Genomic DNA, 14,622 nt, shown 5'->3' with positions numbered 1-14,622 from the left:
TGAAAATGTGGATCAGATTACTCTTTCATTGGATATCTATATAAATAAAAATCGAGCTTCAAATTTTGACACGCAATAACTTTTTTATGTGTGCACCGAATTTGATGATTTTTTTTAGCTGTGTTTGTTATGTTCAGGAGCAGGTTTATGGCCTATCAAATTTATGATCCGACTTCAGGACTCTTTCCTACGGTCCTCCAAAGTTTACATGTAATCCTTATGGGAGAAGATTTGTGAGCTGGCCACACACAGAAATAAAAATCAGCTGTTATAATCATTGCGTCATCCAACAGCCATCGGTAGATAGTAGACAGCAGTGTGTGCTGCTCCATAAACGCACATGTATTTTATTCTAAATCCCCCGACTAAATCAGAATGACTTCTGTGTGAAACCATCCAGCAGTGCGGCCTCAGGTTAAATACTTACATGCGCTAAAGACATTGCTTTGTTTCGAATAATTGTGATGTCTTCAGTGTTTAGAATTAATTGATTTTAGTAAATTATTCATTTTGCTGTTGAAAATGATCTATATAAATAAAATCCATTAAAATAAATAACTAGAATAATATAATAATAGCATCTGCTATTCAAAAATAATGAGCAAGAAGCACCTGGATGCAAAATGCCGCATCGCGCCTCCTCAGGTGTGCATCCAGCTAAAGTTTGTCATGAGATGCATTAACTATTGGTGGTAAAAGTTGGTGCTAAAGTTTTGGTGCTAAAGTTTGTCATGAGATGCATTAACTATTTGGTAGCACGAAGTTCCCCGGGCCAGCTAGTTTGAAATAATTATTATCGAAAATGGAGTTGGATGTTGAAAATACTGTATTAACTATAGTGAGGTCCACGTTATAATGGCAGTGTTTGATTAGCAATGGTATTGCTATCCTTCTCTATCATTCAACAGAGCGGATAGCGCTATCTCTTTCTCGCTTTGCTCTGTTGCCAGATCATCTTTCAACAATGTAGAATTGATAATTAATTGACAAAATATTTCATCTTAATCATTAAAATTCATTATGAAATTATTGAAAAATAGAATTTCTTGCTTAATAAAATATAATAAATTATTTTAAACGATAATGAACAGTTAATATCACATCAGTAATCCAACCTGTATCAGCTACTGTCTATAGTACTGTCTATTGTCCTGTATAGTACTGAAAGAAAATTGTACTATTTATTTATTTATTATTTTACAAAGGCGACTTTCTAGAAGTTTTTTGAGCCTAGGTGATGATGGGATAAATGATAATACTGTATAATTGACAAGACAGAGGATCGGCAACTTTGTTCTCGTATCTTACCCCACTGCCATTATAACGTGGACCTCACTATAGAATGGAAACTATAAGAACTATAAAAAAGGATAGCACAATAACAATTCATAGAAAATCAACTAAAAATCACGACGCAATTATACAATACACAGAAATACCAGCAGAGCAGACGACAAAACAGGAAACAGTACTCATTGGTTGACAAAAGTGTGGATGGATGGTTTGCCAGCGCTGGCCTTCATTGGCCTTCGCTCGACAAAAAAACGAAGCGATGGTCAACAAAGACAAATGAAGGTTAGCGCTGGCAAACCACCCACCCACACATTGGCTGACACTGGCCGACGTTGGCCATTGTTGGGCCAATGTGTAGTTGCGGCATTATATTTTTATTCAAAGTTGTTACTTTCATTCTTTTTCGCCACACTGCACAGAAAGCAGCTGTTTTCCAGTCCCTACGTAGATCTGAAAGACCTTGTTTGCAGACGACGTCAGAAAAGGGAAAGTTGTCTCTTTCCAGCCGCTCATGGAAGTAGTTAATAAGTCATCCGCTAGATCGGGCGAGTGTCCACTTTCATCATCAGCTGAAGTAGCCATGATTTCAGTTCCAGTTTCGAATCAAACTAATTCGCTTCGCAACCAGTTTTATTCAATTATTTATTGTTGATTAGTGCATTCCGAATTTTCAAAAATGCTTGAAGATGACTGTGGTATTCCAAGTGAAATTTTAAAAGAATCTGAAATCCTGACTGCAAATCTTCTACCACTAAAATCAAGAGATAGGTACGATAGCTTAACGAGTATTCTTTATTATTTTTCAGCAATACCTGTAGTGTGGCGAAAAATATCGTTCGCACCACGGGCAAAAATGTTTTTCCAGCTCTCAATCTTTTCTAGTCCTCGGCTACGGCCTCGGACTTGAAAACCGATTTCAAGCTGGAAAAATCTCATTTTCTGCTCTAGGTGCGAAATATACTATTTATACTAACTTCTAGAACTTAAATGTTGTTTCTAGGCCGAAAGACAAGCAAGCCCTAGCCGACCAGAAGAAGGCGAAGTTCAACCAGGCGGAGGGAGACCACCTGACGTGTTGGCCGTCTACAACTCGTGGAAGAACAACAAATTTAGCAACGCCTGGTGCTACGAGAACTTTGTGCAGATCAGAACACTCAAGCGGGCTCAGGATGTCCGCAAACAGCTGCTCGGCATCATGGACAGGTTGGCATTCATTCTTCCATTCAAATGTTCACTCATTGATAATTTAGGATGGGTTTCAAATTCAAATCAATTTATTGCCACAGACAAACACTTTACAATTTGTATCGGCCACGTCAATATTACAAACTATATTAGAGATCATACAACAATAGCAATTACCTGAAATCTAGATAGACTCCATATTAACATTGAAATATTCATCCACACTATAAAAACAGTTTATTATAAAAAAATTCTTAATTCTTAGTTTAAATGCCTGAGCGTCAAACCTCGAACATTTGGTGGTAAATGGTGTAAAACTTTATAGAAAAGGCCTTAAAACTCGTATGGCTGGATTTGTAAGAGCAGTACTCATTCCTCAGATTCGATTTATTCCTTGTGTTATAAGATGAATGTTGTCATAAGTTGAGAATAAATGTGGATTTGACTTAACAAAAAGCAGACAATTAAACATAAAAATACAAGGTAAGCTCATGACTCCCAATCTAATGAACAACGGTTTACAGTGAGTTAAAGGAGGCACATTACAAATTGTTCTAATTGCTCTTTTTTGTAATACAAATAAAGATTGAGAATGACTGCCATTCGCCCATAATATAGTGCCATAAAGAAGATGAGAATGAACATAACTATAATAAACGTTTAATAATGTTTTCAAAGATACTATTTCCTTCAACTTTCTTAACATAAAAATACCTTTGGTAACTTTTGGAATAGTATACTCTACATGACGATTCCACTTCAAATTACTCTGAATAAATATACCTAAAAATTTTACTGAGTGCACTGTACTTAAGTTGCTGTATGAAACAGATAAGTTTTGTGTCTTGTCTAAATTAAGAGCTAGGTTATTGGCTTTACACCAGTCAAAAATTATGTCTATCTTTTCTTTTACAATAGCTTCACATAGGTTGTGATCAGTCTTAATATTCAAACACACATCATCAGCATACATATAACAAGTAGTACATTCATCCTCAATGTTGGATGAAAAGTCCTGGTTTCACCAGGAACCAAACGCGACGTTTAACCTTCTTTGTCCATAAACAAATGCACCTACCAGCACAAAATGCACCAAATGCACCTTTAATCCAGCCTACCCACAAATTAATTCAAACTCATTTATGAATACATTGGAGCAAGGAGTTAAATTGTTGATCTCATTTTAGCGTAAATTGCAGTCAGCCAATAGCTGACAAAAACGGATCTCACCACACCCTACTTTTGAGAATTGACCGCCCTATTTTCGCCATTTAACTTCTGTAATATTTTGTTGAAGGAAATACTAAGTGAGCATAATATATACAGAGTGATTCTTAATTATGGTAAAATAATTTAATACGTGATAGTAGAGGTAAAAATAAGAAAAAAGTTCTCATAAACATATAGCCTTATATATAGTACAAATTAATGTAAAATGTTATTTGATTTGTAAAAACTTTTTGGGAATAATTTGATTGATTTGATCCATAAACGCTTCATTAGCGAGCTATACAGGGTGAAATATTTCGCCCGGAATTCAGTTCCTCTGGTGAAATACACCTATGCTGAATTGTTTGGGGACTAGTTTTTGAAAAACTTATGCTGGATTCATATGGAAAAATATCTGAAAAATTGAATAAATCTAGTCTGGAAGCTGTAGTGTGAGTAGTTTTTGAGAAAAAAGTTGAAATATGCAAAAAATCTAAGTAGAAACACAGACTTCTACGTTTGATGCAAAAATAACTTTCTTTAATAAGTAAACAAACAAATAATTTTTGGCAATAAAAATACATTTTATTTAACTTTTATTTAAATTTAGTTTACACAGGTTACATAATTCTTTTCAGAATTAAATTCTCTACAATTTTTATTGCGAAAAATTATTTGTTTACTGGTCATTAAAGAAAGTTATTTTGCATCAAACGTAGAAGTCTGTGTTTTTCTACTTAGAATTTTTGCATATTTCAACTTTTTCCTCAAAAACTACCCACACTACAGCTTCCAGACTAGTTTTATTTTCAGATATTTTTCCATATGAATCCAGCATAAGTTTTTCAAAAACTAGTCCCCAAACAATTCAGCATCGGTGTATTTCACCAGAGGAACTGAATTCCGGGCGAAATCTTTCACCCTGTGTAGCGTGCTAATGAAGCGTTTATGGATATATGTTTATAAGAACTGTTTTCTTATTTTTACCTCTACTATCACGTATTAAATTATTTTACCATAATTAAGAATCACTCTGTATATATTGTATTTATTGAACGGAGAGAGCTGGGAGAAATTCATTAGAATAGTCTAGAGGTACCGATCTCAGCTGATTGAGGAGTTCAACACTTAGGCTCAACTCACACTTACGCGACTCAGGTGGAGAAGAGACTCGACTCTAGTCGAAAGCATGTGTTTTCAAATGGTGACAGTCGCAGAGACTAGAATCGACTGGTCTGAGTGTCACCATTTGAAAACACATGCTTTCGACTAGAGTCGAGTCTTTTCTCCACCTGAGTCGCGTTGTAAGTGTGAGTTGAGCCTTAGAGTGAATGTGATTAGGAATCTTTGGGTTTTTTATTAAATGGTTTGAGTAATGCAATCTTTCTCTCAACTTTATTTCATTAATTAATAATTATAGAACGTGACATCAATTGATGGAATTATTATTATTATTATTACAATTTAGTTGCGTAAAGCCACACATTTTTGAGCATGGCTCAAGTGGCATGCAACATGTCAAGTTCAGGATCGGGATCCTGAGAATGCGTTGCAGCACTCCTCTATTGTATAGGGACATGCCTCTACCAATGTCCTGGTTATCTTAGATAAAAACACCTTATAACCACCACACAACCTAATATCCTCTGGAATACAATTATAAAACTTCAATCCTGAATAATACGGTCCTTTTTCAAGCAGAGAGAGTCTATGAATTGGGAGCTGGAACAAACATGCATTTCTACCTCGAGGCATGATTAATTCGGTCGACATTGAAAATTTCTGATTTTTTGAACACAAAAGAAACCACTTCAAGAAATAGATAGCTGGAACAGAAAGAAGCTGGATCTCCTGAGTATAGGTTTACAGGAAGAAGAAGGACTCACTCCCTCAAGAACCCGAAGTGATTTTTTCTGCATTTTGAAGCATGTGTTCAAATAGTTCCTTCCTGACCCCCAAATAGAATACTAAATCTAATCAATGATAGGAAATATCCATGATAGACTCGAACGTATAGTAGTTGAGTAATATTGAATTTGCCTTTACAGTTCTCAGAGTGAAGAGAGCATGATACAGTCTTTATTGGAGCTTTTCCACGTGGCTATCCCACTTCAAGTTCCCCTGCAGTTCCACCCCTAAAAATTTTGTTTTTCAGAAGCAGGATAGTCCCATCCCATTACCAGTGGATCATTATCATTTCCTCTTGCAGAAAACTTCACAACATTGGTTTTACTCATATTTAAATTTAATGAATACTTTCCAGAACGCCTAATCTCAATTAGGAGCGATTTGGAGTGGCCCGATCTCCCGATTTGAACCCTTGTGATTTTTTCTATGGGGGTTTTTGTGAATGTTTATGTGAAATCCCTTGTTTATGTGAACCGTCCAAGGACCCTACAAGATTTGAAGACCAATATCAGGGAAGAAATTGCTAATATAACGCCTACAATGCTGGCAGGAGTCATGACAAACGCTAGAAATCTGTTTACTGAGTGTATGGAGAATTGGGGACGTCACCTACCTGATTTTATATTCAAAACTGATTGAAACAAAACTTTATATATGTGTCTACATTACAAAAAATGAATACCAACTTTCTGATTCATACAAAGAGTTGATATTCTTTAAAAAAAGAAGGAAGCTTCGCTGCCGCACCCTATACATTCAAGTCCAAGAAGTCCTTATACATTCTACCAGATTGAATGGAACTTGATGAGTATCTGAAACGCACATGATGTATTCTACATGACTGTGTTTGTCAAGTTATGTTTGATCTAATGGAATTTATAAGTGCGGCAAAATATAGTAGGCTACGTTAAAAAAATTGATGTGTGTGAAACTATTCTTATGCTATGTTGGGGACGCGACAGTCGATGACTGATTTTCAGTCCTCTACGGTCGCAGTCCTCAACTGTCGGGGCTGTGCAGGAATTAAAGAGTCCTCAACTGTCGGGGCTGTGCAGAAATTAAAGAGTCCTCAACTGTCGCCTGGCGCAGGCAACATTTGAGGTCTCTTTATCAGGATCCTCTACGGTCGGAGTCCTCCACTGTCGCTTCTGTGCTTTTTGAAGAGTCATCTACTGTCGGTGTCCTCGTTTGACATCGACCCGCTATGTTGAATAAATTATGTATATCAAATCAAATCAATTTATTGCCATTCTTTTTTTTACAAACAAGTGAAACAAAAACATTCTTATAATGTTATAACTAATTATAATCTAAAGTAATTTAAAAACATATTCAACGAATGTTTTCTTTTATTTTAATATTGAAATAATGGGCTCTCCCAGAAAAGCTAATGCTTGAGCTCTGGAAGAGAGTTCAAAAATGTTAAAGGTAATTAGGATGGATGTCTATGACAATTTAATTAGTACCAGAAGAAACAATATGCAATATAAACACTAGAATATAAATGTATGTACACTATAACAATGTAAGCACTAGAACAAAAAGTCAATTAATCTTCTGAAATCTCAAGTCCGAAGTAAACTTTCCTACATACCCACTCTCTTATTTCATAAATTAAACACTGAGTAATTCTATTTAGAATGAATATTGAGTTTAAGAACGAATGTTTTTTGTTTGTAGGCATAAATTGGACGTTGTATCGGCTGGAAAGAACACAGTCCGCGTACAGAAGACAGTGTGCTCGGGATTCTTTCCTCGTTTGACATCGACCCGCTATAATGTATAATGTTGAATAAATAATGTATATTGAGTTTAAGAACGAATGTTTTTTGTTTGTAGACACAAACTGGACGTTGTATCGGCTGGAAAGAACACGGTCCGCGTACAGAAGACAGTGTGCTCGGGATTCTTCAGGAATGCGGCGAAAAAGGACCCGCAAGAAGGATACAGGACGCTGGTGGACAGTCAGGTGGTCTACATACATCCTAGCAGTGCGCTGTTCAATCGACAGCCAGAATGGTGAGTTTCGTATCCGTTTATCATTCATTTTTATTGTCAACATAATAGAAAATAAATATTTCAACTATAAAATATTAAATAGCATCAAAGTTTACTATTCTACCGATTTTGACAGTTGAAAGTCCATTAAATTCTGTACTTCTGGTTTAGAATTATCAGTATTAGTTTTTGTTTCAAGTAAGAGTTGTTAATTTGTTTCATATTGTAAAATGTTTGTTAATGGAAATGTAATTGGACAAATGGAAACTCTTAAGGTACAAGGATTACAATATTATTTCTATTTATTGCTGTTAGGTGTCTATCTATACTATAATAGAACAAATCCTGGAACAAATTTAACAGTATGCCGCAGACAGTTTATATACATGAGTAATAGACTGAAGAATAATTGCCAGACCAATTAAATTTTAGATAGATTCAATAAATCAGCCATTAAAAATATAGAGAGATGGATTAGAAGTAACAATGTTTTTCGCCTCATGTACAGTTAGAATCTACTTTATTAAAAGAACTGTTTTCTTTGATATTATTTTCACTAAGTTACATTTTTTCAGATATTATATTGCTACAATTATTATTTACTTATTTTTACTACTATTTAAATAAAATTTTCAATCATCTTTTATGTTTATGTTAAATTAAATGACATCTTCTGGTACTCGTTGCTAGCACACTAACTTAGGTTTTGCTGGCAACGCCAATTAAAAATTGAAGTTTAAATTTTATTTTTATTCTGTATAAGTATGAAGTATTTGTTTTTATTTAATATTGTTATTTTTATGATTGGCAAATAAATGATTTTGATTTTTCTTTTTGTAAAGGAAAGAACTGGCTTATACACGTACGGAATAGGAAAATTATGTAAAATTATGCATCATCACGTCTGAACTACTGGACTGATTAACTTGAAATTTTACTTATAGATTCTTGAATAACCGAGGATGGTTATATGCATATTTAAAACTCTTCAATTTTTTTCAATTCTTCAAAATTCTACTCGGTCAAGATTCAGTTTGTCAAGTATAGACCCTTACGGAGCACGGGTTACCTGCTAGTGTTAAATATTATTGTGTTGCAAAATTCTCAATAAATTTTGTTTTGATTTTTTGCAGGGTGATCTATCACGAACTGGTGCAAACGACAAAGGAATACATGCGGGAAGTAACCACCATAGACCCAAAGTGGCTGGTCGAATTCGCTCCCGCCTTTTTCAAATTTTCCGACCCGACAAAGTTGTCGAAATTCAAGAAGAACCAACGACTTGAACCGCTCTATAACAAGTATGAGGAGCCGAATGCCTGGCGTATATCTAGAGTGCGACGTAGGAGGAATTAGGATGTTACTATTGGGTTGCACCTTGTGTTCCGCAAGGGTCTGTTAGAAGCTCTAACAGATTGATTTCAGTTTTATAGTTCCATGCTGACAATGAAAGTACTAACGACTGTAATAATCTAAAATAGAAAAAACTATTTTGATTGGGCTTTCATCTTGCATAAACTATGTATCTTAATTTGTATAAATTTGTTTTAATTATTGAAATCATAAATAAATAGCTTTATTGACAGAACAAACGCCTCTCATACAAGATAAATAATCATTTAATAACAGTTAGCCTACCTAAAGCCCTTGAATATAAAAATATTGTCAATCAGGTATGTGAACGCATGCTTCTTCAAAATCGAATAAGATCCACAATCAATATTAGGGTGATAATATCACCAAGTATCATAGGAGCATTGCATAGTGGAATTATATATAGCATGAGCATAAATCCTTGATAGGCCTATTACAGTACTGACCGATTCTTGGAAGAATATTTTGGTTTTTATGGTAAAAACCATAATATAAACCTGTAAAAAGTATTTTTGCTCAGTAGTGTTTTCATGTACACTATTCTTTAGTATTAACTTAAATTAGGTTTTTGGTCCATACTATTGTCATAAAGTATTATAAGGTAATATTATATAGGAGAAGGTAACTTTTTGTCATAACGAGGTTCTACTGTAGTAGTATATTTAACTATTTTTGTGTTCTATGAAATATATGTTGAAGGGTTTCCTCACTAAAATTTAGAACTGGATTACTTAAAGATGGGTAGATATTTAGAGTAGGCTTAATAATTTAGAAGGATTCTTAAAAATCTTGATTGAACAAAACAAAATCAAATTTGAGAAATTGATAAAGTTGAAAGTATTTATCAATTTTTCAAAATTCTGTAATAGAAGAATCTAAAGCAAATAATAATTGAACCCAAAGTTTCCATGAGTAGAGTTCAGGAAAAGATTTTTTCCACAGAAGAGAAATTTTCTCTATAAATTGTTTTATTATTGGGAGAAGAACATTGCAGGTTGCGATCATCTTGGGAGTTAAATGCAAGGCAGGTGATTTACTCACAAGGCTGGTGATCAAAATTGCACAAAAAATATGCTCATGTTTAGAATAAGAATATTATGTTGAAAGGTTTTTGGAATATTTTTAATTATAAATTAAAATTTTGTGGGAGTGTCTCAGGTTTGTGAGATTTCATTTTTTTTCAAAGAAAAGGTTAGCGTGTAGATTTTTGGCTTCAAATAACAATATGTTATTATTATAAAATAGAATTATAATAACCTTCAAAATTAATAAAATAATAGATTAAGAATACCATTGATAATGTCCTTAATGGTTAGTCCTAGTGACTAATACAAATCATAATTTAATAATAATTATTTCTATTCTTAATCTATTATTTTATAAATTTCGAAGTGTACTATAATTCTATTTTATAAAAAAAGAAAACCCTGAATATAATTAATTTAATAAATTTCTATAACAATATGTTCTTAAAAATATTAGTAAAGTAGAAATACTATAGTGAGGTCCATGTTATAATGACAGTATTTGATCAAATTTGGTTTGCTATCCTTGTCTATCATTCGACAAAACCGGTGGTACTATTCCTTTCTAGGTCCACAACGATGCCAATTATGTTTTTAACAGTGTAGAAATATAATTAATTAATGCAGAGAATCGGCATCACTATTCTTCTATCTTTAATCACTGCCATTATAACGTGGACCTCACTATAGCACATCTGAGATACTTCATTTTGTCGATAATAATAGCGCATGCTCATTTCGATGTGATTTCCTCGAGAGAGAAAGTCACTTTAAAGTGATCAGTGCTGCTGCCAAGTGGTCAGCATTGAAAGTAAACTCTCTGCTGTCTGAATCTTCAATCAAAGAGCACTTGATTTCTTTGTTGTTCGTTTCAGTGATTGTTGTCTTTGTTGAAATTATTGGAGGAGGAATGGCAGTTGAAAACTTTGATGGTATTAAGCGTGAAGTTTCTGTTTTTTGTGATATTTTAATTAATAATTGACTTTTTTCGAGTGAATTAAACTACACAATACGGAGCTAAATATACTCTAATTTCGGCAGCCAATTATTGGAACACCGTAAGTGATTAGTCTTGTTAACGATAACCTAAATCAATGATGTAAATTAGATATTTTTGCCAATTTCTAATAATTATATTGTTTGAGAAATTAGTGCTTCAACAAATTAAAATAGATTTAATTTTATTTGTTAGTGATTCGAATTGTACTATTACGATTATGCCTAAGATCTAGATAAATTGAATTAACTAGATAATAATATGCAGTTGTTTAACAATGTTGACGAACATTCGAAGTCAGTTTGTCTAGGTTTTATGCTGGATTATTAACAACCATCTGCATATCCTCCGTATTTTATTGTTAAATCTATTATATGTGAAGATAGCAGTCGGTCTCACAAGCTATTTCATGAATTCAATTCATCTAATAGAAGTCGTTCTAGTATAGTCTGCAGACCATTCATCCTTTTTGCGGTAGACTATCTTCCCTTTATGCGGCATTAATTTCCTAGCGTATCATTTAGAGCAGTGTACTGGTTAGGTTATCATTCTGCAGACTGTCTGTCGTACATATTTTACTCCTGAAATCCAGCCTTGTATTGGTCTATCTCAGTTGCCCTGTCTAGACTAGTTAGTACTGATTAAATTGTCTTAGACATCCATCCTAATTACCTTTAACATTTTTGAACTCTCTTCCAGAGCTCAAGCATTAGCTTTTCTGGGAGAGCCCATTATTTCAATATTAAAATAAAAGAAAACATTCGTTGAATATGTTTTTAAATTAGTTTAGATTATAATTAGTTATAACTTTATAAGAATGTTTTTGTTTCACTTGTTTGTAAAAAAAGAATGGCAATAAATTGATTTGATTTGAATAAATACAATATCTCAGTTTCCATCTATAGCTTGTAATCTTCAATCAATTCAAATTAAGGTGACGTTTCATACATCACTTGAGCTTTGATCTTAGAATGTGATTTAATGTGAAATATAATATTGTATAAATAATAAATAAAATATACCTGTGAGGCCGGCCACTAACGATTCTGTAGGCTTGTACAATCATGTTTATGGTTTACAAGCTTCTTTTGTATTCAGCGAAAGGCTTCAAGAAAAATCAGTTGTTTGTATAATTGAGGTTAGGTTTTTGTTTATTAGGGTTTTTCAATGATTCTCCGTTGTTTATTTTTTGTGCACAGGTTCTTATACACCTCTCATTATAGGCCCCTTAATGCTCTCCATATACACCTACCTGTTGCCTGTCGTTGTTCCGGAAGGGTCTCAGTTGCTCACGATCTCAGTTCATCACGTGCCTATTTTGATATTTTTTTAGAAAGTAATGCCGTTCAGTTGGTCAAATCTCTCGGCATCAAGTTTAGCCTACGTTGCAGCTTGAAACAGGGAGTTTTACAGCATAACAAAGATAGTATAAAAATATATTTATATTTAGAAGATATAAGATTATAAGAAGATATAAATATTCCATGGTATAGGTCGTTTATGTTTCAATTTCACTCTTAACTCAAGCTGATTACAGTCGACTACTGTCTTTTACTAGTGACCCTCTGGGTTGGAGAACTCGCTCAAGAACTGTTTAATCTTTAAGGCCCGGTTGCACAAAAGCTGGTTAAATATAGCCGCGATTAATTTCACGAGAACCAATCAGAGAAAGCCTTTTTGATAAGACGGCTTCTCTGATTGGTTCTTGTGAAATTAATCACGATTAAAATTCAACCGCCTTTTGTGCAACCGGCACTAAAACTCGCAACTTTTAATTATACAGAGTTGATGAAAATTATTATGAACAACAGCTAAATGTTTCCCTCACAAGAATAATAATTTGCAGTAGGTTACATTGAAGATCCTATTTGAAATGAAAAATTCCTCCTCAAATATTTCTCTGTCGCTTCAAAATCTTTGACTCTCATATGAATCCATATTCATTTTTTTAAATGAGAAGGTGGTTATGTGATACATGATTTCGAAACAGAAATCCCAGAGAAAATAAATGGCGGAAACCGCACATTGATATATTATCAACCCGTATCATTTTGTTGATGTAAAAGTTGTAAATTATGTTGTCTGTTAACCAGCTGAAATCATGTGTCAGAGGTTGCAAGGAAAGTTTGCTATCAACAATGATGCCCAGAAATTGTGTATGAGTGGCTATGGTGATTTGATTGTTTGTAGGATCTGCTGGGGTATCGGTGGTTGGTTTGAATTTTACATGTATAGTATTTTGTGTGTTTATTGTTAGGTTCAGTTTATTGCAGATATGCGTCGCTTCTATTGCAATTGTTGCATCTATTGGACTGTGATTTGGATCCTGGTTTTTGTGTGGTACTAATATTGTAGTGTCATCTGCGAATAATATGCAGCTCGTCCCCCTTTTAGTCTACCTTTTAATTTCACTAGCTCGTCTACCTTTTAATTTCACTGGGTAGATCGTTAACATACACTAGACAAAGTAGTGGTGCCAGTATTGATGGTTGCGGCACGCCTCTGTTTACGGTCCGCGCGGAAAGAGCATTTGTATTGTAGTATGTTTGTTTGTTTATTGTGTTCAATTTCAACACCGCTTTGCTTCCGGTCCTCCAGCCACCATTGCCAGCGCTTTTCCCTTTATTTTGAGTTTTTTTCAATTTTAGTTTTAGATTCTCCCAGCTCAGTGTGTCAAATGCTTTTTGTAAGTCAATAAATAGGCCGGACACTGCTTGTTTTTCTTCCCATAGCCTATTTATACTATTGCACAACTCTGCAATAGCCGTTGATGTGCTACGTCCTCTTCTAAAGCCATGCTGTTGTACCGATATCAAATTGTTAGTTTCAAGGTATTCAATCAACTGATCGTGGACTGCCCGTTCTATAATTTTTGATGTTGTTGGGATGTTAGCAATAGGTCTATAATTTTTAGGGTCAGTCTTGTCACCTTTTTTAAACTTAGGAAAGATTCTAGATATCTTTAGGCTTTTAGGAAATGCTGCCTGTTCTAAAGATGTGTTGATTATGTCACAGAATTACAATATTATAGGAATTTTCTCGGATTATGTCTATAAGTGGCTGTTTTAGTTCTTCCTCGCAGTATTTTATAATTTTTCCAGTGATTCCATCATGTCCTGAGGAGTTATTGGCCTTTAGCTTCTTAATTATTCTGCTCAGTTTAGCACTTGTGATGGCTCGAAATTCGCTGAGTACTACTGTTGTATTTTCTTCCCCCAAACAGTCATCAGTTGTCCCCCCCACTGATTTTATCGGCGGCTGAATAAATGCAGAAATCAGGATGTTACAAACATGGTACGGGTCTATGATAGTGCGACCATTGTGGTTGAGATGCAGATTGTCCTTAGTATTTGAGTATTTTTTACATCTTTCTTCATTTATGATTTTCCACAGTTCTTTCCTTTTTTCGTTGGTCTGCTGAATTTTTGCTACAATTGATCCCTTCTTGTTGTTTACTTCGGCTTCATATCTCTTCTTTGTTGTCTCATAGGTGAGTTTATCAGTTTGTGAGCGTGTCAGCAGAAGTCTTTCATAGGCCTGGCTTGATCTGTTTTTGAGGTCTATGGTTTCTTCATCCCAAAAAACGTGATTTTTAGTTGATGTCATTTTCTTTGGTTCTCTTGGCATGACATC

General features: G+C 34.2%; 1 protein-coding gene across 1 annotated transcript in view; it reads left to right on the top strand.

Moving 5' to 3' along the window:
• Window positions 1-9,161, top strand: part of LOC111061706 (ATP-dependent RNA helicase DHX8-like) — a 78,259-nt gene extending 69,098 nt beyond the window's left edge. Inside the window, exons 18-19 of the mRNA XM_039439770.1 lie at window positions 7,435-7,614; window positions 8,727-9,161. Of these exons, the coding sequence (XP_039295704.1) occupies window positions 7,435-7,614; window positions 8,727-8,949 (403 nt within the window). The 3' untranslated portion in view covers window positions 8,950-9,161. The remainder of the gene's footprint in view (window positions 1-7,434; window positions 7,615-8,726) is intronic.
• The last annotated feature ends 5,461 nt before the right edge of the window (window positions 9,162-14,622 follow it).

The sequence above is a fragment of the Nilaparvata lugens genome, chromosome 13, assembly GCF_014356525.2.
Source record: "Nilaparvata lugens isolate BPH chromosome 13, ASM1435652v1, whole genome shotgun sequence".
NCBI classification, from domain to species: Eukaryota; Metazoa; Arthropoda; class Insecta; order Hemiptera; family Delphacidae; genus Nilaparvata; species Nilaparvata lugens.
Note: the sequence above shows the minus strand (reverse complement) of the source record. Positions and strands in the feature narration are given on the sequence as shown.